The 24,522-nt window shown below is 31.0% G+C and overlaps 1 protein-coding gene across 4 annotated transcripts; it reads right to left on the reverse strand.

The window, feature by feature from the left end:
- Nucleotides 1–7,748: 7,748 nt before the first annotated feature.
- On the reverse strand, nt 7,749–24,424 carry LOC128186630 (zinc finger C2HC domain-containing protein 1A-like). Of its 4 annotated transcripts, none has more exons than XM_052856475.1 (11): nt 24,353–24,424; nt 22,132–22,196; nt 21,588–21,710; nt 21,057–21,195; nt 20,616–20,764; nt 19,651–19,750; nt 14,690–14,778; nt 13,583–13,861; nt 11,451–11,593; nt 11,249–11,263; nt 7,749–9,218 (listed from the first exon to the last, which is right to left on the reverse strand). In XM_052856475.1, exons 1-11 carry the CDS (start codon nt 24,366–24,368, stop codon nt 8,966–8,968), a joined length of 1,371 nt encoding a protein of 456 aa, XP_052712435.1. In that variant the 5' UTR covers nt 24,369–24,424; the 3' UTR covers nt 7,749–8,965. The 4 variants fall into 4 exon arrangements, with proteins under 4 accessions (XP_052712435.1, XP_052712427.1, XP_052712449.1 ...); XM_052856467.1 differs by having other exon boundaries at nt 21,057–21,207; XM_052856489.1 differs by lacking the exon at nt 13,583–13,861 and having other exon boundaries at nt 21,057–21,207.
- Between the last annotated feature and the right edge of the window lie 98 nt (nt 24,425–24,522).

The raw sequence follows: 24,522 nt of genomic DNA on the forward strand, positions 1-24,522 counted from the left end.
GTTACAATAACTTTTCGTATAGTCACAAATGTTTTCTTTGCATAAAAAGCTTTCAATAATGTGGAATAAATGTATGATTTCGTTTACCATGAATCATATATATAAAGACAAAAGAAGCGTTTATTCATTGCATTTATTGGGCGTTTTTCCATCGTGATGTCAACTTCAAAAATCTATTGTCTGCAACGGTCTAGAGCAATAAATTAGATTCAATGTCATATGTTTTTATGGTGTGTATAATCATATTATGAAATGTGTCATTAATGTTATTGGTCTTAAGACGCATCAAAATAATTTGCCAACAAATGGGTTCTGTCTAGCCGCATTCCTTTAAGAGAGAGAGAGAGAGAGAGAGAGAGAGAGAGAGAGAGAGAGAGAGAGAGAGAGAGATCATTTCCCGAAATCTATTTATTTTTATTATCTGTTCGTTGATATTACAGATTTCATTATTTGATTCATAATACTGTCTACATTATCAAATTTTACATGAATTGTCCAGTGATTTCAACACTATTTAGATTTGTGGAGTATATTTTCCATGTTCATCAATGCCAAATAAAAATAAACAGGCTTATTTGCCCAATTTTGACGCACTTTTTTGTCTTCAAATAGATACAAAATACCTCCTAAATGTCTAAATAGAAAATTTTTGTCAATGATCATTACAAAATGTTAAAAATAAAAAATAGCTAAAGGAACAATGTTAAGTAAAGATGACGTTAAAAGTTCAAGTTCTGATTTTTCAAATAGATCAAGGTTACCATTCCTCAAACAAAAATAGTTCCAACTATCAATTGCGTAAATGTTGCCTGTCACAAATATAGTGCTTGACATCTTTATCAATTCCTTCATCTTCTCTCCTTTACTATCATTTGGTTATAATTCATACGTACAAATGCATCATTTAAGAAAGAGACCTAGAATAGGGGAAAAGTTTTCATTAAGCCAATAACGGTCAGCTACAATTACAGAAGTTCGGTGATGTAAGGAAAAAAAAGATAAATTTGAACCTAACGACACATCATGCAATTTGTCTGTCTGAACAATTTCTCGCTTTGAGTGATTACAAAACCATTTCCTGGGCAATAATTGGTTTGTTATCTTAAAAATACTTCACGTTTGTCCATGGTACAAAAACATTTTTTTTATTTCATACAAACTTGTTAATAAATTGGTTTTTTGAGCTATGATACAATCTTCTGAACGTTAAATGGATCTATTTTGTGGCAATTATTTTGACATGGTTATGTCAATTTTCAACATTCAATTATCATCAGTAATAATAGTGAAATCGATCATATTTTAAATCAAACGCAAATGAATTAATTCATTTTCTTGCGTTCACTTTATTTGCTATTCTTATGAAAGCACATCATGGGAAACGTACATTAATTTTACTCAGATTCACTGTCTGAATGATGGAGACACCAATGCATGGTGTTTCTGTAATATATTTAGTGTTATTTATTATACCTGGGGAGTAAATTTTCCATCTTTTACTCGAACATGCGACGTACTAGGAAATTCAGATTTTTTTCTCAGAAAATCTCTACAGGAAACGTGAAAAGGATGTTACGGCGATGCCCATGGGAAGCGGGCTGCCGCGAAGCACTGGGTTGACACATAAAGTCAGTTAAGGGACATCCGCAGACTTAACAAGACAGAGGTCGTAATAGCCGCTCAGGCATTTGCCATGGCATTAAACTTAGTATATAGAGTAGGATTTGTCTTGATTTTATCGTTAATGTTTACAGAGTTGGAACCACCATTCCATAATGGTTACACTCAAGTATCGATAATGGCAAGTAGACCACGGAATAATGAAAGATTAACGGTTCCAAAATGTAAGCTGCCCATGCATTTCCTACTCATTGCAGTCATTTTTTAAAAATAATTGAAATGTACAATGAGTAAAAAACTATTAGTGCTTGGTAAGCATTTGTTCATGTGCATTTTTTTTATCGTTATCTTTAGTATTATAATATTTATATCATATGTTATATAGCATATAATATCGTTTTCAAATTATACTGCATAGTAAAAATCATGACAGCATATCGATGCATTTTTTCCAATATCCAGGGCAGAAACGTATACGTAATATTTCCAACTCAATCGTCAAAACAGCCTTGATCTGCGTCACTTTTCAGAGTTACATGTATTATAAGATCATTAAGAAAATTAAAACATGAATTTTATCATATCATCTCCATTGCATAGGCTTTATTTTTACGAAGTGAGGTGGATGTTTCAGAACTTTCACTTTAAAAAAAAATTGTTTTGAATTGAAATCAAATTACTATTAATGAAAAGCTGTTACAAATTGTACTGATGATCTTACCTTGGCAGTTCTTCTCTTCTGTTATTTTATAGCAAATGTGTATGTGTTGTAATTTTTTAGTACTGCTTCTAAAACAAATTGATAAAATATATGCATGTATAAATAATGATATCAACAAAGTGTTGTAACCATTTTTAAACATGATAGTGAAACGACCTTTTTTTTAAATGGAACGCATGGTAGTATGTGTACCCTACCTTCAGGCAGATATGACGCTCCATACGCACACAAGAAAACAAAGAAAGCATCATTTGGTTTTAGTATGATGAATATGATTAAAACAGTTCACATTTATGTACTTGCAAAACATCCCATTCCATGCGAGAGTTCATTTACGGTGATCGACCTTCTAAGCTTAGAGGCATGTTAGACAAATAGACAGATCTCACAGCAACATGTATTGAACACATTTTTAAGGTGCAATATTTGCATTTAGATTAAAACATTTAATAACATCGCTTCTCTAGATCTCAGCCCCCCCCCTCCCAAAAAAAACCCCAAATTAAAATACATATTCATCCTCTTGTGGCGTGGATGCATCGATCAGTAAAAGTGGTGTAATCTTCATCGATACTCTTTTCAATTTCTGCGGAAGAGCAACCACCCCTTACGACAGAAGCATATTCAATATTGGTATTACAAAAGTAAGATACAATTCTGATAATTTGTCTCGGTCTAAAAAAAAGTTTCCATAAGTAGTCCTTGTTTTTTGCAAGCAATGTTTACTATATTATATAATTGATGTACACAGACCATTTCAAATCATCATGATCAGCCAACGGAAGAGTTGATGTTTATCAGAAAAAAATTCATTTGAATATCTTAAAAAAAACAATTATTGGATTTCATTACGTTTTGATTTGTTAAAAAATAACAACATTGGTTTTATTAGGATTTCGAAGTAACCAATCATCAGACCGAATTTCCAATATCTTAAAGGGGCATGGTCACGATTTTGGTCAAAATTTATTTTTCTGATTTTAATATTAACAATGCCTGAAAAAGGCATTTTTAATAGGCAACCCGAAATTTGAGTGTCATTTGTTGAGTTTTAAGCGAGTAACAAAGCTTGAAATTCTTTGCTTTGTAAACAAACCGTTTGTTTACATTTTGAACGTTGAAGTAAAAATTTCTGTTTTAAACCTAAAACGAATGTGTTAAACATTAGGAACTGTTTATCTATGCTTAAAATAAATAAAAAGATAGACAAATAAGCTGGGAAAAGATGTTTTACTTGTATATTGAACCTATGTAAACAAAACCTGGGCACGTGCCTTGTTTACATGACAAAGAATTTTGAGCCCTGAATCATGCTTATAACTCTACGATGGACTCTCAAATTTTATTTGATCAATAGAAATGCATTTCTAAGGCATTGTAAATAAAAAAAAAATAAAGATAGAATTTGACCAAAATCGTAACCATGCCCCTTTAAGGTCTTGATTTTTAAACACGCTATACTTATATTTTCTTAAGTTTTTATCCGTTTCCTGGATTGATTTGAAATATCATCTGCATATAATCTACAAAAGGACAACATATTTTGTGCAACGTCATTGTAATAAATTAAAAACAGAAGGGGTCAAAGTACAGATCCTTGTTGCATTTCAGCATTAACACTTAAGCTAGATGACAATACATCTTTATACTTCACTTTCTGGTATCTATTACACAAATAGCTACTAAACCACTGAACAGGATTGCCACAAATATCATACGTTTTTCATTTAAAAAGAAGATGCTCTGTGAAAAATCAGTTTGAAAGATCAAACAGTGTGTACTTTCATGTTAGGCTTCTTTGCCACATTGCTAAAAAAAACCCTGAAACTGAACTTCATTTATTTTACAACGATTGATAAACAAGTTCTACAACTTATATTAATATCCCTGGTTAAATTGTTAAAAGAGTTTCAATAAAAAAGTAGAAAGTATGACAGTAGACATTATATAGTTAGTTGTCTAAAGATACATAATGCATGCCTTGGACAATTTTTGAAACAACAATACCACATGTATACATGTATATTTACTACAAGCATAAATAAAGATGTCTTACTAGTACACAAAAAAATACACCTATGAGAAAGTGTATCAAAAGGAATATGACATTCGAGCAAAAATAATAAAATATCTATTTACTTTCATAGTTTTTCAAAAATTAGTGCTCACTAGTAGTACTAGTATCTGACGTCATAAATGACGGTTTGTACAAACAATTCAGAAAACAATTAAACTTTTTACCCAATGGGAACAAGCATTCGTTTTTATTATACCTTTACTCATTTTTCACTTTATAAGAGTAATTCGATTAATTTTGCTGATTTTCTGAAAATTACCGCAAACAGACTTATTTTCCTGCAAAACAAACTGAATCCTTGCAAAATGTGCGTCAGTTTGATAAACTAATATACCTTATATTCGGAAACTTAACAATTTCTTTAATTAAACAATAAAATGCTATCTTTGGAGATTCGTGCAATTTGTTTCCTAATGGAATTTTAGTCTGACATTATCATAATTATTTCGTGCAGTCCGTGATTTTTCTTAATTCGCTGTAGGTCTCGACCCATCGATACACTGGACATGTAGATTTCAGTCTGGCTGTTTCTATGGAGCTAAGAATTCATTATAAGTTTCCATTTGAAACAGATGGAATCTTACTTGGTAGATGTAATTATAAATTGTATTTATATAAACTTTTATTGATTAATTGTATGCATCGGTATAATAAAACAGTTAAAGTATACCACTGAGGGAGTCAGTAAGATTCCAGTTACCCATAAGCAAGCCTATAATAGACTTGCTTTCTGCGAACTGGAATCTTGTTGACTCCCTCAATTGTACACGTTAATTGTATACTGTCACTGGAACGTCTTGGATTTATAAATCAACTATAAAATATCTGTTCAAGCCTGTGCTCAATGCTACAATAAGAAAACGCACTTGTACAATGCAAACTCTATTAAACAGAAGGAATGATTTGAACAATATAAAAAAAAAACTATTTATGTGTAAGTTGTTTATTTCTCTTAATTCATTAGAGACACACAGTTATGTTTTTGGACTTATTATGATGGCAACAAATCTGTTTCTTTTAAATTTCATGTAAGTTTAAAATCTTTAGGTAACATGTCAACGCAGCGATGTTGGACTTAGTTTGAACGATTTTAAACAATAAATACAAAGGTTTTACCTTTTGAAAATTGGATTCAAGCTTTTTTTCATGTTCACTTTATATATTAAGCATTCTTGTAATAAAACTTATAGTGAAGTAAATGTCACTACACCTCTTCCTCTTTAAATGAATCTATTTTCTGCAATAAGGAAAGGAGGGAAAATTCGCTGAAAACAATTTCGAAAGTTCAAAAACTAGTAAATGTACGTGTTTATGAACAAAATTTCCGGATGTTAAGTTCAAGTATGCTAATATTTGATACATTTTAAGACTCCTTACAAGATCATACAATTTATTTTTCTTTTTGATGAATAGTATTTTTAGCATTATAACTTCTTCAATTTACCGAGACTGATCATTAATTTTGCGTTCATCATGTATTAGCTTTGTTCGTGAAACTCTCATTCTTTTACTGTCTTTTAGGAGTTCGTTGCACTTTTATTTTTCATTTGCAGGATTAAGTGTGAAAAAAAGATGTTGCATTACATAACAGATTGGTGAATACTAGTATTTACTGATAACAGTTTCGAGGGATTTCGTAACCATTAAGAATATTTCAAACCATGCATTCTTCAACTTATAATCTTTTGGTTTTTTTCTTATGAAACTGTTTCATTTGATATAGAATTGATAAATAGAATTAAATACATCGTATTCATCGGGATTGGATTTGTTTTTAAGATATTGTCATTTCATACATCAAAACAAAATATGGGTTTTTGGTTGTTTTTCATAAATAAATGTATTTGAACACAATCACAATAATCAATTACTCATTGATTTTAAAATATGAACATCAAAATAATTGAGGATTAAATTACATGAAGCGAGATTAAAACGAAAGATTATAAGTTGAAATAATGGCTTGAAAGAGACTTTAATGGTTACGAAATGTCTCGAAAGCTGTTATTAGTAGTACATGTAACCTGTTATGTAATGCAACATTTGTTTAATTCCTATTTTATCCTGCAAATGAATAATAATAGCAAGCATGATTTCTAGCATGCAATTATTTTTCGTTACAAAATATGCATAAGACAGAAACTGCAATTACTGTGGTTTCATCAATATTCGTTGAATACCAATTTTCGTGGATTTCGTTGTTAAGTTGATCCATGAAATCAAATGTTCATTGAAACGCAATTTCTATTAACATTTTGTACTGAAAGGGTCATTGGCCACGAATTTACGTATCCTTGAAACTGTGATTTTCACTTTATCAACGAAAATTGATACCCCTGAATATTAATGAAACCACAGTATTTGTCCAAATATTGCCATCTTTCAAAAATACGTAATATATAAAAATAAAATTTAAGTACTTTAGGGCTGTAAAAGAATGATAATTGTAGAACAAAACCCCATTTTCAAGGCATTCCGATATATTTGAAATGGCCTGCAAAAGTAACCTGGATACCTATTTGACTTAATTGCTGCTCTTACAAACTTCTCCCTAATTTTCAGTTAAAACTTTATTCAATGCTTCTTGTTATCTTGCTCCGAAAAAACTGATTCTAAGGAATGTTTCTTGCAATGCTCTCAAAACTATGTTGAAGGTTTTGCATATTTACAGCGATGTTTGTCGCAAGATCTCAATTTGTAATCAAAGTGTCATCTGCAAAAGAAATTCTTTTGTCATCCGAATTTTTCATTGCTATTCTTAAAACAGACTTTTTGCAGATTTGCATTAAAAAATGATTCATTTTTGGTAAAGGATTCAATTTTCATGTCAAATTCGTCATTATTACGAATGAAATATTTCTGGTTTAAATGCACTTCTTAAAACTGAGATATTGCTTTGTAATCATATTCTGTTCAATAAGAATTATCATTTGGCAGTGTGTCTTTTCATATCGTTGAACCCGAATTTAACCCAATGAACTTTTGCCCTGGGTGATCACAGTTTGCATGCTTGCTACTGTAAGAGTTGTGAATGTTCAATATTATATTTGTCGTCAAGCCTACCGATAAATTTAGTACTGTATACAGGGAAATATTCGCTAAAGTCTTATTTTTGCCCCTTTTGCTCTCGTTGTCAGCAGGCGAATTTAAGACTTTGCAATTTCCAATATCTTATATTATCACTTTTTAAACTAAATTGTGTCTGGGTGAATTTAAGAAGGGGCAAAACTGTAGTGTAGAAGGGCGAAAATAACCCTGTATACAGTACAATTATCATTAATGTTGGAATATGCAGGTGCTTTAGCGTTAACTCGGTAGAAAATAAAACGGTTGTCTCAACATGTATTTTATTGCATATTTATATATAATATCAATTACAACTACCTTCAAAATAAATTAAAAAGTAAACATAAACTACATAAGCTTACTAAATCTTGAAAAAAATTCTAATAAACCATATATGTGAACAAAAGACAATTCTGACTTGCATTGAAAATGTACGTGTACAACGATGCTACAATGTACACAATCGTTTTAGTGCTCATTAAACAAACGTATCTAGTGTGCCTTTTCTTGTACATGTCTTTGAGATGAAAGTCAATTAAATAAGATGTATACAAGGAATGTATAACAGGATTTGTATATCATTTTTTTTCATTATCCATAGGGAGAGCAAAGTTTTTAATTACTTTCCACAGTTCATTCAATTCCAGATTATCAAATCAAAGACGAAAAAAATCAACCACATTAAAAATCGATCGTTAACCCCTTACAATACCATAACGAATTCTTTGTGAATGACAAGTTTAAATTGGTTCTCATTGTAAAACACTATAGATAATGCATGAATGTATAAACTTATCAATACGTGTGCCATACATGTACATTGAACATGGACATAGGCATACAAATGAGTAATATTTCCTCCAACTGAGCAAATATATATATTGAAAGGTTTCTTATGTAGATAGCATGCAAAAGCATATAAAACAGTTAACGGACGGAACATTTATACTCAGTGGAGCAAAAAAATTAAGCTCAATCCATATACTAGTATGTGTTAATTACAGAAAACAATAATCAAACTGACTATCTGGGAAAATGCTCACAACCTAATTGATTGAAAATTTACGATCCATCAAGAGTAAAAAAAACAAGCAAACATCTAATTACATTATATGTAAATATATATAAGGGTTAACAATACGCTGCAAACATGTTTATAGCTTTGGAGTAAATAAATAGTTTCACTCGTGCATTTAAAAGCATTTAAACCTAGTGATCTAGTAATAAGGAAATTACACATATGTAAAAATTTGGACATTTCAGAAAAGGCTAGCAAAAATATATGCTGACAGCGCAAAAAACCTCTCTTATAGCAGAATTGGTTACAACTGATTTTGAACTCAGTTGGTTTACCTTAACAGTACCAAGTAAGTGAAATTTGGTAAAATAAAAATAAATAATAGACAATATGATATAAACCAATAGGTAAATGAACTGTTTTGTTATATAATTATATACAATTTGACAAACTAATTTTTGTATTATGTGAAGCCCATTCTTCTCACACCACACTCACAACAAAACTTGGCTTCTGATAATGGGTATTTTGTTCCACATTCATGGCAAAACTTCGCACCTCCTTTGCCCAGAGAATTTTTCCGGTTATTTGAGCTCCCATTTGAATGTGAATTCATATGGTCATTTTCTGAACTACTGCTATAATATCCAGACTCCGACTCTTTTAATCCATAATGTATCACTCCGGAGGAATTAGTGCCGCCTTTAGTAGCGCCTCTGTCAAAGTAAAGACATATATTACTGATGATCATGAAAACATTTAGGTCTAAAAGAATAAATATCTAAAAGTATAAATGTATATTAGATATTCAACTTGTCAATATCTTTTTTTTTTCTTTATTTTCTGGTGTTTACTTGCCATCTTAACGAAGACAGACTTTTATACATAATACTCTTGTACTGTACTTATATCAGTAACGGCAAATTTTAAGATAATTTAATGTTCATTTTAAAGTGCTGATGAGTCAAAAGATAATAGCGATACGCGATACTATATGGTGTCGCCTTTAGAAACTAAGATATTTTATCTTTACTGATGTTACATTTCTAAGGGCTCATATAAAATAGTTTTCGGGCAAAAGATAACGACTCTACAGTTTTAATCAATCTAACAATGCAATAATCGATGATTATCGTCCTCATGGCTGTACAGCACTGAAGTAAACTATGATTTTTTACCATATAATTCGAACAAAATTCTACTCTCATTTTAATGATACGTATTTAGGAGTTGCACAGAATGATGCATGAATGAAGAAGTCGTTACAATTATCATGACTCACCACCCTAAGGAAAGTCCTAATAGTGTAAAAAGTCAGCAAAGACATAGGTTGAAAGTGGCAAAGAGAGCACATGCGATTACAAATACAACCATAAAAGGTTGATTTTTTTAATTGAATAAATACAAGGCATTATACACAAAGAAAATGAAAATGAAATGCAATCATCATCTTGGCTAAAAAGTCATCAAATATTAATGAGCAAAACTTAATGTGGTTTTATTGTTGAGTATGAAAATTCGTTAACAAAACCAAAATCAATTGGTAATAAGTGTGCCTACATTTATAAGAATTTCCTCCACAGATTCCCCACTTTTATTAATTATAGTTAATCCATTAGAAACCACGAAGTATATATTGTGCAGACTGTATCAGTTAACACAAATGCATCTGTTTCCTTACTCAATGTTAGTAAAACCCATTATTCTAAGTTATTCCAACTTGGTATATAGAATTAGAGACACGGCTTTGTGTCTTGTAATCAGTTTCCGTGCTTAGTACGACATTTATAAATAAGAAAGCGATTACGGCCGGGATCATGATGCTGCAATTTCAAACATTTCTCTTCCCTTAATTTCAATCACAAATATATGGGACTAGACATGTTGACTGGTTGGGATAAATATTGGAATGCGTAATTGCAGTTATATTAGGGGGAAAAATTAGAAAACTACAAAGAAGATTTTAAGATCATGCTCCCGTGTAAAAGATACAAAAAATTGGACTAACTTGACAATGAAATGTGTTGCAAAAGTTAATAAAGACGAATTCATACACAATTACTCTTTAGAGAATTCAAACATATTTCTGTTAGTATAGCAGACATTGCCCATTGGCAAGTTTTGAATTTTCTTCTTTTTTAATTGTATTTTCGACAATTTAGATTTAGTTAACTCGTTATAAATAAACAAGTAGACTACAAATGTAACTGAATTTACTGTTATTGTATTGAATAAAAACATAAAAATTAAGATCATACAATGATAAAAAATTACTTCATAGATCATAACCTTAAACAACATCTGCTGGCTATCGCAAGAAAACTAGCAGCGCCATTTTCTCAGCTTTTTGAGAAGGTTGCACTTTAACAATTTACCGCTTTTTCTTCTTTAGGTAAACTGTTCGCGCTAAAAGCATGTATGAAGAATATGGTCCTTATTAATACACATTGTCTTAATACATCGATTTTGATTCAAATAAACTGTTGGTTTTAAAAAAAAAAAAAAAAAAAAAAAAAAAAAGGTCTTCGATAAAATAAGTCGAGGTGCAAATTCAAAGGTTTTCAGAAGGAAAGAAGATACAAAATAAAAATATATCAACTTTTATTGCCCAAAGTCTCTTTATTAAGACAATGGATTTTTAATTATATCAATTAATGTACATATATTTTCCATGTTAATTCTACTAATCAAAACAAATATCCATGCAACTGAACTGGTCACATATATACCCATGCATTTTACTTACGCAGATTTGTGGCGTCTTATAAAACAAAATAGGAAAACTAAATGTAACAATGAAAGGTAATATTAAAAGAACCAAATACAATGAAATGGAGTTAAATGCAGACGTAAATTTTAGCGAGAACAACAGCAACAACAATGACGTAAATTTGGCAACGTTAACACAAACGGTGGTAAAATCAGAGTGACGTGGAAGGAAGAGATACCTCATGAGGCGACTATTTGACGTGCTTTTAATGCCCGCAGAATGTATTTCCCGCCGGGCCTCTTGATAGGCCCGGCCATCTCGACCGGTTCGAAGGGCACGCCCATTTCCATCAAACAACGAATCATCGCCATAGTCACTGCCCTAAATACATAATCATTAAAGTACGAAGTGACGTCACAGTGTTTGCAATAACAAACCAAATGTGCTTCTTCCATTAAATGAAAATGTGATAAGCTATACAAATAGCATACAAGACCATTTCCTTATAATTATCTCATAAATTCCCCTATAATATCCACAAAACCAAATTCAATTAGACAACAACTGTAGCTCTTGGTGTGCTTTCATTATTAAGTTACGAACAAATGTCTTAGGTCAGTTTGAAGCAAAATAACAAAGAAATGAATTAGTTGGTACAAGCGTAGTTAATCTTTGTTAAATTATCTTACTCAGAATTTAACAACACATTTTGTTAACCATTCACGAGTAAACATTTGGAATACATGCAAAAACAAACGATTTTCTTTCCTAAACATCCCATAATGCATTTTGGGTTTTATTTGTATGCCCATAAAGAATTCTTTTTATTTACTTTGAATATTTGAACTTTGAAAGAGATCGATTCTGCTGGTGTAAATAGGCGAATCATTGGATTTTTTATTCCTTTCAACAATTTTTTTTTAATAGACAGAGTTCAGTGTGACTGTTTGTCATTAGAATAAGTTCGTAAGAAATGTAAAATATGTTTTCGCTTTTAATTTATATACGATTTGTCACCATCAATCCAATAAAGCAGTTTGAATGTATTAAAGTCCCTTAAATTGTCTTTTAGATAAAAATGTAAAAATATTCACTGTTTAAAAGCTAGAACAAAATCAAAAAAGGCAACAACTGAAAAATGATAATTTTTCATTCTCATGTCCTCTGGAGCTTTAGAACTCTACATCCGATTGGAGTGATATAGCAATCCTTGACAAATATGTGCTACGGGCAACAAAACCTATAGTTAGAGCTCCGTAAGATAAAGTGTTCAGTATCACAGCAGACGTACATGCATGATTTTTATTACAGACATTTATCTTAGGCTTCTGAGTGAAGTTAATGGTACTGAAGTCGAAAGACACTCCGGGTCTTCAAGGAATCGCTATGCTTTCATTCAGCCATATTTCAATTACTTTTTTTCATCGAAATCCGGTAAATGCCACTAAAAATACCAAAGTCAGACTCCCTGCTTAAAGGTAAGATAAAATTAATGAATCTTCCCTTAATGTAGTATAGGTTCTCTACATAAGCCGCTTAATAGAATAAGAATCCGATTCTCGTTTCCAATGCACATAAATATCCTTGAACTGGTGAGTTTCCTTTCGTAGCATTAATGTTATCCCATCCCTCTTTTTGGCAATACATTTCTGGTCTTACTTGATCTTTCCTGATACTCACTATGCCTTCTGGTAATGTTTACACCATGAAAACTGAGACAAGAATATCGCTTATGGCTGCATCACAATAATGGTAGATAGCATTAACCCAACATATGACTATACTTTAAGGATGTTAAAACTACAAAATGTCGAGCAAATTATAAAAAAGAACTATATTTGGGTAACAATGATTTAAGTTAAGAGGGTCATGAACATCTTTTTACACTGGTTATGGATTTTTTCTCTGTTAAACTTAAGTATCAAATGTAAAGAAATCGGTTAAATATTTTCGACATGTTCAATATAAACGTCAATGAACGGATGCAGTATCATTGCAAAACATGCTTGCTCTATGCGATATGGGTTTATTTATCTTGTAAAATAGGTTAGTATGATCAAAATTCAACATTATTTATGTACAAATTTCACTCAGTTAATTCATAACACTATCAAGATCTGATCATGATAATCAGTAATGTATTCTATTAATTACTAGACAAGTAAGCAAATGCACGCATACAGAAGGTCATGTAGTGATTTGTAAAGCCATGCAAACCAATAAATTATCGGCCCTTGATCATTTTAGGGCCTAAATAAATTGACTAAACTAATTAGAATCCTTATTTCAGATTGTTAACGGTAGTAGAAACACTTTATTATTATAAAGCCTTATTAGAGAAAAGACATCATGCTTTGGCCTGCAAATTACCAAATCTTGTCCATTTCGTAATGGCTGTAACATCCGTTTATGAACAATCGGCTTAGCCCAGACGACATCAGAACTATCATTTATTGCAGGACCTGCAGACTGTTCATCTGGATTTTTTACATGATTAATTATCTCTTCTCCTTTGTTGGGATATTTGGGAGGCAATGAGGCGGAGAATTTGACAGCTTTTGGGAAAAGAGCTGCTTGACTTTCTGTCTCCTGTTTGTGAGTGGATGAATTATTCCATGAAATATATTGCTCTATTCTCGGAGTGGTTTGCTGTAAGATAAATCTCTGTGATGTGTTTCATTAACCTTTCACTAATGAATATAATGCCGGTTAAAAACCAGCCAACCAATGTTTGAAAGGCATCTCCTTTGTCTGCAGACTTGTTTACGGATTTAATAACACCGCCTAAAACTTATTTGGAAATCATTAATGTTAAAATCTGTATATGTATCAATGTCCCTCTAGTTTCTGATGAAAGATATAGGTGTACGATAATAAAACTTTGGACATTACTATAGTATACAAAGTTTGTGGCTACGGAATTTACTTAACATTTCAAGTACTAATTCAATGCCTCTAATCAATGTTTTTATGGCAGGTCTTTGAATGCACCACGAATTAAAAGGAAACCTTTGCTACCTATGTAATCAATCTGTTTGGGAGGTCTGGTTTAAACATTTCATAATAAGTTTAATGTACCATAATCTACATGTTAAATTATGGAAAGAATGGAATTGCATTATTATTAGAAATTTGACCATCACCTCAACAAAACTACCCAAAATCCAGTGTGCCTTCACATTTTAAATTGGTTGTGCACCAACACCTTGTGATAATTAACAAAACAACATTGAAAGAGTACATATCCATTGCAAAAAGAAATAAACATAATGTGCAAAATCATACAGTAAAGCATATTTTAGCAAAGAGATGGTGAAAATGACAAATAAAACAGAACAGCCCTTTAATAACTAAAATAGAATTATAACATATATCTATGAAACAACTAACTAGAGATAAACTCATCATTTGAAGGACTGAAAACGGTAAGAAAACAGTTAAGTAATTTATTAACTTGGTATTTACTAAATAACTCACCTGGTGGGTACTGGTTGTGGCGGTAGAACGCCCCCTGGCGTAGGAGTTGGGCTGTCGGCCACTCACGCTTGGAGGAGTTCCACCCATTCCTGAGAAAGAACAAAAAGGTATTGCCATATTAATACATGTAGAAAGACACATGTAGCCGGTACATTACGAGTTCACTTGAAAAACAAATGATTAATGTTAAATTTTCATTTTACTACTATAGATGCATTTTAATGGTAGTTAATCACAATAAATAGATATTCATTTTCAATTCTGATAATGCTTCCGTGGATTTAGTGCATAATTTATAGGATTAAGCCTAGAATTGTCTTGCATCAAATCAATACTTTTCATCAAGTTTGCAGAAACACTAAGAAAGATGTTTCTAATAAGAGTTTCCTGTTCTCTCCTTATATAATTCTATTTTTAAGTACTAGCTTCAGTCATCAAACAAGGAACCCAAAAAGACCAACTGTCACCAGGGGAAGCACCTAACTGAAAGAAGTATGCTGTAAAAATCCAATAAAGATCATGAAACTTTCAATTATTCCTATCAGTGAACAAATGCTGGACAAATTGAGAGAGGCTAAACAGATGCCAAACAAAATAAATGTTCAACCAATGGAGTGTGAGAGTGAATGACACAACTGGTAAAAGCCTCAAAGGAATGCTAAATGAACAACCAATTCTCTTACAGAACTAAAGAAAAGGATTTCTTTGATATGTTGTTGGGGCAAATTTTCCTGAATAACTTTGTGTGGCACTGGTCTGAGATTTGGAAGAGACGTCCGTCAAAAATTTTCAGTTTTGATGAATCTCGCTGAGATTAAGGTCTCTTAAGACTACAGAATAAGTTGGGATTGAAATTCCTTCATGCTTTTCTCTATGATAATTTTACAATTCAGTGACTGGTGCTTTGTGTCTGGTTTGTTTTAAATTGGCAAAATGTTCAAGAGAAAAAAATATACCGGTATGTAAATATGTGAAAAGTCTTTGGCAAAGGTGAGCTAAAAAGGAAACAAAATTAGAAGACTGAGTGATGATTGCAAAGTGAATGTTTTAGACAATTTAAGAGATTGGAATGCTCTTACATGATGTATATTACATTTGTATATAAATGTAAGCCAATGATCTATATCCTAAAAAAAGTTAAAGCAATATGAGCTGCAATTTTCATGCTGAAATTTTTTTTTTACAAAAAATGTTATTTTCTACTTGAATGACACAAATTTCATAGTTTTTAATGTTCTGTTAGCCATATTTTTATTGGAAAAGCCGTAAAGAAGCCTTAAATGAAGCAAAATTGAATTATTGTCGTCCTGTACAAAAATTGATCTGCTATATATTCCTTAGAAGCCTTAGAAATCTTTCTTCTGATGAAAATTAATGATTCTTTCAAATCTTATTTATCATAAGAGTAGTTTACACGCAGATCTATCATACTAGCATGTTTTTGGAGCAAAATAAAATTTTTAAAAATACAGCTCAAATTGCTTTAATGTAGGGTACATGTAAATAATTGCTGAGCTAATGCAGAAATGGGAAAGAAGAACATTTCAGGGAAGCAAATTAATTGAATAAAAGTATTCAAAGAGTTCTATTAAAGGTGACGAAGCCTGGTATTTGCAAATTTTTTTCTTTCACCAATTAGTGACTGTAGCAAAATAAATAGATATATTTAGTTACAATAAATTGGTAGACAGAGTTTCTAGAAAAAATAATTAAATTTAAGGTAAAAATCGAGCATTAATACCATCAACTGATTAATAAAAGGCAATCTGAGAGACTCAGGTGGTGTTCTATTGACAAATCCAAGGGAATTACTTCACAAATTGACAGACATTCTACTAAACTCTTATCAAAATACTAGCCTAAGGTAACTAAAAAGATTCCTTAGAGTGCATTTGTAACAAGAATATAAATGAACCTAAGTTGGCACCAACTTAAAATGATTCCTAAGGAATCATTTTAAGTTGGAGGACATGCAGTTTGTTAATGTTGATGATTATCAAAAAACTGGCATGACAGAAATTCAAGATTTTTTCAAAATGTATAAAAGAAAAAATGGAACCATACTCTTACTTCTAAACACCACTAGATTCCACACAATGTCATGCCAAAATAATTTAACCCACAATACAGTGTATATAATAGTGATTAATGTATGGCACACCTTCACAAGAAGCATGCAGTTCACTTAACAGGAAAACGGAAATCCGAAAATTCCATTTTGGGCAACTCCATTCCGTCTAAATGAAAAGTTTTATAGTAATTCTTAGTTGGGTGTGAATGATTTATTTTTTTATACATATATCAATAACTGTCTTCCAGTATTAATGTCCATTTTATCGAAAGCTATAATTCAATTTGCAGTCTGAGATCAAAGCAGTTCCAATCAATGCGCTGACCTAGTAGAACTTAAAAGTTGGATTTGATCAAGGTCATTATAAAGCCATTATGCAAGCTAAAATTGTGGAGGAAATGAGCTCAAATCTAGGCCACAGATACTTTTTCTTAAGTGGAACAAAAGCTTACTATCAAACATTATCTTCCATGACTTTTGTCACGATTCTAACGGAAATACATCATCAACCATGACAAAGAAATATTGATAATAGTTTCTCATATAATATGTATGAAGCAATAAGTTTTTTCAATGCATCATTTAGCTTGTAAAACTTAATTTATTAGCGGCATGAATGCTAGGGATTTATAGAGTTTAAATTCTTTGGCAGTCTTTTGATTAATTCTTGTTAAATGATTTTTTAAATAAATACAAACAATAATTTACATGTTCATTTCCGTACATTTGTGTACATACAACTACTAATTATCCCAAAAAAATTTAGAAATAGAGTAAGAGTACTTAAATTTTGTCAATACATTTAGTAAGTGCCATCATGCAGGATTATGAAACCTCATCAAAGAATCTCCTTAATATTTTGAAAAAAGAACAAGTTTAAAAAGGGAGTAATTTAGATTACTGTATGTAAATTTGTCTTGAATAACATTTCTATGGTTAAAGATTGAAATTCATAATAGTAAAAATTTTAATTTCATCCTTGTTATACTGCCTAATATATACAATGTATGTTTCGATGAATGGATTCTTTTATAAAAAAAAAAAACTCATTTTTTTGTATAAAGCAACATATTAAAAGTTATATTTTAATATTCATATTATTAATTGATTTTGTTGGTTCAAGTAGTATAACTTTATAATCTTTGCAGTTTGTAGTAACTGTACCTTTAATTTGACATATTTAAAACAAAACACAAAGTTCATCCTCTTTAAGGAGAAGAGGAGATTTTGGAAATTACAAGAAAAGTTTTACAGATCGAACTACAGCGTACTTCAGAAAAGGGAAACAAAACCTCAGATATTTTCAAATGGAAATTGGTTGATCAGTTAAGTGATGAACAGTTATCAACTCTATAATTAAGTTAGAAAATTGAGGGATTTTTTAGATTATAAAAATTAGGAATTTTTTTTTTTAAAGTTTGGTTAATTTCATGACCACTCTTCCATGCATATTGGACACAACTGAAATTAACAATTAATATTTTACAATAAATAAAGTTGAACATTATATTTCTTTCCATAAAGAAATCTTTCTCAGATAAATCTTTATTATCAAAATGATAATTTCCATTATTGAATGTTGTAACAGTTACAACAAAAAATTTATGTTTTGCATAAATTTGACTTAATTGTTAGGAATAGAAAAGGGGTCAGTTAATAGCAAATGAATCAGTATAGCATGACTATAATGGTTATAATATACAGGGTTGTCTCTAAGACCCGGGAGAGGGGGAATTCCCCCGCCTATAATGCCTTAATTACCTGGCTATTATTACATTTCAAACACAATGTAGCTTTAAGCAAGACCCCCAGAACCCCCTGCTACCTTTTCATTTCCTCCTTCTACTTCAATTTTTAGAGACAACCCTGAATATACATACAATGTCATGTATTTATCATATTATGTTTACAAATAAAGAAGCAAAATGTCTGGACTATACATTTAGTAGTTAGTTTTCATATAAATATACTGTTATGACAATTGCACTACGAACAGTAAATTATTTGAAAATTAATGAGAAAAGCCATTTAAAGCTATATATACAGAGGAGCATAGCTGTATACGTATATAAACCAACCATACACAGAGAAATGTAACAGCACACAGATAGCTAGCCTTCGCAGCAGATACCTTGTCATAAGATATTACAGGAAGAAGACTTAGGAGCAGGGTCTTTTGCTGGCAATTTAGTGGTTTTTTATGTCCTAAAGTTACAAAAACGATTAAAGTGGTAGTATAAAAGCATCTATATGAGTAAAAATACTGCATCGGTCTCAGAAATTTGAGATGATCAAAGTTAACAAAATACCAATTGTTTCAATTTAAGCTCCCTTCACAAAGCCTTAATTTAAAAAAGCTTACAAAGAACATTGTTGATTTTGACATAAGATTCGAAAATAATACTATATTTGTAATATTTTTTACCTCAAGAGAAAAGTTAATGTATATGTAATTGATAATATATCTGCACAAAATCATACGATTAAATGTGCATTGTTGAAATTATGCATCTCAAACTATAGATAAATTAACTTTTATAGGTTGATCATTTTAAATCAAAATCTTCAGTTGTAAGAAATTAGGCTAATTTGTTTATCATATCAAATTTACATAAAATATTAAAATAATCATTAAAAACAGACCTCATAAGAAATAGGCTTCTAACAACATAATTATACTAGTATTACAGTGTTTCATTCAGTATCAGACTTAACATTCAAAAAAAGTCCAGTAATATGCATACAAAAAAGATTCAAGATTCAGATATTATACATCTTTGCAGATTTGAGTCAATAAAAGCTACATCATATATATGTAAGGTTATTGTATATGCATCAAGCAGTTAGCATGCAAACATCTCTATATTTTATTAGAGTAAACTTTTCTTACCTGCACCTCTCCCTGCTTGGGTCGCTGGACTCCCCCTAGTACCTGCTCCCCCATACCCTGGGGAACTCTCTGTTTTGGTTTTTGGTTTCGGAGGCTGGTACTTCAAGAGAAAATTTTGAAAAATGCATTTATAAGATTTTTTCCAATGCCTTTTTTGTCAAATATTGTACAGCTAAAAAAAATCAAATTTTAAAACATAGATTATATTTTAAATAATATGATACATATGTGTACTTTCATTCACATTGATAACCTCAAATTAAGGGTCCTGTGCCACCCAAAGTTCTCAATTAAGTTTGATTCTTGAATTATATTTTTTTTATTTAATAGTTCATATCCATACACATTTATATAGTACATGTATTAAGAAGTCTGTACAAAGGGCAGTAACTCTTAATTATTTTTCATTTATTTTTAAAACCAATTTTAATACTTTATTCATGATATACACGTAATGTTTATTAGACAGAAGTAAACTTTGTAAATTTCAGAGATCAACAGGTACGTATAACAATAAATTTAAGCTTGTAATTTTGGCAAGATGAAAATTGTTCAGAAGTCTATTTAAGTATATATAGACAAGCTTAACCATGCAATTTTATGGCATTTTGGTATTAATTAAAAGGAGCCACCATATTTAACTTCAGCAAAAATTAACTTTTATCAGCAAAGTCAAACCTATCAAAATAACCCCCTGCATATACAATAAAATTTTTCATCATTTCCATGAACAATGACTAAAGTATATTTTTCCTGTGTCATTCAATAATTGATGATTAGATAGTAATTTTGTCATCTACAAGTAGATTTTTACTCTCAGCTAGAAGTCCTTCTTTGAAACAGCAAGATTATGAAACATATGACTTAAAGCGCAGTCTTCCTGAATTTATTTTTTTTTTTCATTAAAAAAAAATTGAACGTTGTAGCATGTTGGCTACTATTTGATCTGCTCGGCTAGTACATACCTGTGTTCTAACATTCTGTTTAGCGGCAGCACGAGGATCTGCTTTAGGCTTGTTGGGGATCCTCTGTTGTTGAGTTTTACAGAAGTTTATGTGGCGCTCAGCAGCTTTCTCATTGAAACGACGGGCACAGTACGGGCATTGCACATAGTCTATATTAAAGATACAACCAAGAATATGTTGATTGGTTCCAAAATCATGCAATCTGGTTCATACAATCTAATTAAAATTAGACTTGGAATTCCGCTCCTCTACGATACGCTATACAAGTATACTTGTATAGCAAATCGTAGAGGAGCGGAATTCCAAGTATAGCGTATCGTAGAGGAGCGGGATTCCAAGTCTAATTTTAATTAGATTGCTGGTTCATACAGATTACAAGACAGAATAATAGTCATGCAATGTCCCTGTAAAAATAAACATTAAACTCTATATCTCTTTTACCTGGATTAATGGAAGGGGGTGGGGGTGGAGGCAGAGGGTCCCCTCGCTGCATGGCAATACTGACTCCCCTGGCAGCTCGGACAGTGTTGATGAAATCCTCATGCTTTGCACGCCAATTACTTTTTGGGGCTTTAACTTCCTGTAATGATACCTTTACGCAGATACGAACATACGCATCCACATCATTTAAAAGGCAGCAACACGCAAAACAACACATTCCACATAAAAATCCTTATTTCCTAGCTGGCTGCACTAGAATTTTCAAATGCTCACGGCTTTCCTATTTCCCTAGAAGCTAGTAGTCTACAGCATAATATCTTAAATTTGCACCAATTATCAATACTAATGGCTATATTTGTGCGGCCTGTAAAATACAATTAAGTTGAGTGGAAAAAATACTGAAAACACATATTATTCACTATGTTTATGCTTAAAATAAACTTGTACTGGGGAAGTCTATAACATTTAGCGGTAGTTTTGATTTTTAAAAATAAATGTTATTTAATATCTGTGATATGCCCAGTCATTCACCTTTTTCTGGGCCTGTTTGATTTGTCTGTAGTTGACTTCAGTGCCTTCAGATCTCTGCTTGGCCGAGTCAAAGACCTTCCTCTTCTTGTTTGCAGCTTTTATACAAGAAGGTTCATGTTTTGCCTGCAAAAAAAAAAAAATTTAAACATTATAAAAAAAAATTTAATTATGTAATACCGTACATGTATTGTAGTTTTTAAAAACATAAAAATGGCTGGTGTGAATCAAGTCCTTATTTGTTATTGACTTATTTTGTTACGAACATCCAAATTTTTTTTTCAAATGTTTTAAGATCAGAACTGTGAATAAAACTGACTTGGCTTTTGCTGTACCTGTGTTTAATTGTAACATACATGTACATAGCAAGTTTTGTGCTAATAAGATTGAGGATCATCTTTCCGGCAGAAAAAATTTAAGAACCTATATATTCTCACAGATATGTTCTACAAAATGATAAATGTTTTTACAGGTTTCTGTGCAAACAATACATCAAATATTTTGTGAAATACTTTATAAACATCAATTTTCAAGAAAGTCAAGTTACCAGAGACTCTGGAACAAACTGTCGTCCACATTGCCTGCATGGTTTCCTGGCTACGTTTCGATTAGCTGAAAGTTAAAAATTTAATAACATGGATAATCAAGATGATTATATAATTTTTTTCAACAAATGTTTGACAATTATATAACAGAATAAATACAAGGGAAACAGTGGGGAAATATAACTTACTATAATAATTTGTTTTTTGGTATTTAATTTATTTTGGAATGAAATGTTTTGAGGCCTGAAATGTATAGATCCAGCAACTTTTTTGGATATTTATCTAAAAGTAATGTGATTTTTATTGATTCATATGTAAGAACAGAAATGCACTGGTCATAATAACATCAATAATCCTAATACTAAGTTAATTGAGAACAACTTCTAAAATATTAAAAGACTGAAGCTTAAACAAACTTTTAAAGCTAACAAACCGTTTTATCTTATGGCTCTTACGTCTACATGATTATTGAGGTAAAGATCAACAGACTCTCAATGGGTTTTTGAATTACATACAGTTCTTATGAGTAAACTTAAACTTAAAACTTCAATGCCTTGGTGAATAAAAAATATTGATAAGGTTTCTACCAACAAAGATCAATCCAAAATGTCAAAACTTTTAGTTTCCTGACATTGAATGATATGTAAGCACCTATTTCTTTAAGAACATGATATATTATTTGTTCAGCCATATATCATTTTTTTTTTTTTTTGGCTGTAGTAGTTGAGGCACGTACCCTATATATTACAACGTTAAAAGATATATAGTGAAAAATATTTAGGACAAAACTAAGAAGTAAAGCGTCGATATCCTGCCAGCATTTAAATAGCTAGTGCTCAGGTAGATCAAACATTCATGATGATCAAATAAAACAGATTTCTTATTTAAAGGTATTGCCCCCGGATTAATGAGTTACTTATCAGGAATCTTGTTTTTGTCCAAACCCAACACCATAAGGAATAAATGTCTTAACAATCATCTTTCAGTGGCCCAGTACAAAAAATATGTATTACACAAGCATTAAAATGTTTTACTGCAGAGGACATGTGATAAATTGAGGAGCTATATTCTCTATATACATATTCTGATAAAACTTTATTTTACACATTTAAATCACCTTCAAACTATAGTGAGTCAAAGTAAAATTGACATATTTCCATCCTATTAATACATATAAAACAGATGTTTGCATACTACACTATTATAATAAGGTAAAATATTCTAAACATGACTATACCTGTTTGACATGATAGGGTTACCATAGGAAAATTAGTGACTAAACATTTATTAATGGTTTTATAAAAGCTATAAAATAGATTTTGAAAGTAAATTTCAAATTCAGATTTTTAATATTGTGTGCATGATGTGTTCAATGCATGCATTCCCCAGGCATTTAAAACTACCTCTGAATCATGTTGCACTCAATGAATTGTAATAAACATCAAATAAATTCAAGAGGAAATGATGATGTACTTTTAAATTAATCATTTATAATAATTGAGCAATATAATTCATGCAATAAAATAAGCAATAAAATAAAGTGAAGCAATTAAAGCTTAATTGTCATATCACGAATGGATAGGATGATCAATATTCATATTTTTTACATCTAGTGCAAATTATAGAGGCAATCTTTACTTTAAGTAAATAAAAAACCATGTAGGTATACCTAACGGTATACGCAGCATTTCGATATCATTAATTTATTTTCTTACAGGAATGAATCTAAAGGTTTCCTTTTTTATGTACCCGCTACCAGTATACCAGAGGCAAAATATCAACTATACATCAATTCAGTCATTTATATTTATGTAAGGAGAGAGAGAGAGAGAGAGAGAGAGAGAGAGAGAGAGAGAGAGAGAGAGAGAGAGAGGTCCCAAGCCTAAAAGTGTTTTTTATATAGAAAATGTGTATAAGAAATTCAAGCAATGGATAAAATCGACTATACTTCTATATATCTATCAGTTTGTTGATCACCTCCCGAAAAACATTATATCATTACTGCAGTATGACATTAATTTGTGCAGGGACGTATATACGTCCCTGATTTGTGTAAATAAATTCAAATAAAACATTAACTTTGTTTCATTTCTTACAGCCGACGACCAAAGATAAAAATAAGTAGATTACAATTTCCCAATCTTGTCATTTAGAATAAAAGAGTTATCTCAACAGATTATTCGACATTTGTGAAATAATTTCGGTAGTAACCAAATTGTTTACCGTCGTAATCCGCCATCTTCAAAATATGCCAATGATCGGCAGTAAATAAGCCGGTATGACAAACAATTTTATATCTTTATAAAAACATTCCCAGCTACAAGAAACAATGATCAAGTTTAAGTGAATTTAATTTTCCAATCAATTTCAACAGTAACAAAATATTTTATCAT

The sequence above is a fragment of the Crassostrea angulata genome, chromosome 1 (assembly GCF_025612915.1).
Source record: "Crassostrea angulata isolate pt1a10 chromosome 1, ASM2561291v2, whole genome shotgun sequence".
NCBI lineage: Eukaryota > Metazoa > Mollusca > Bivalvia > Ostreida > Ostreidae > Magallana > Magallana angulata.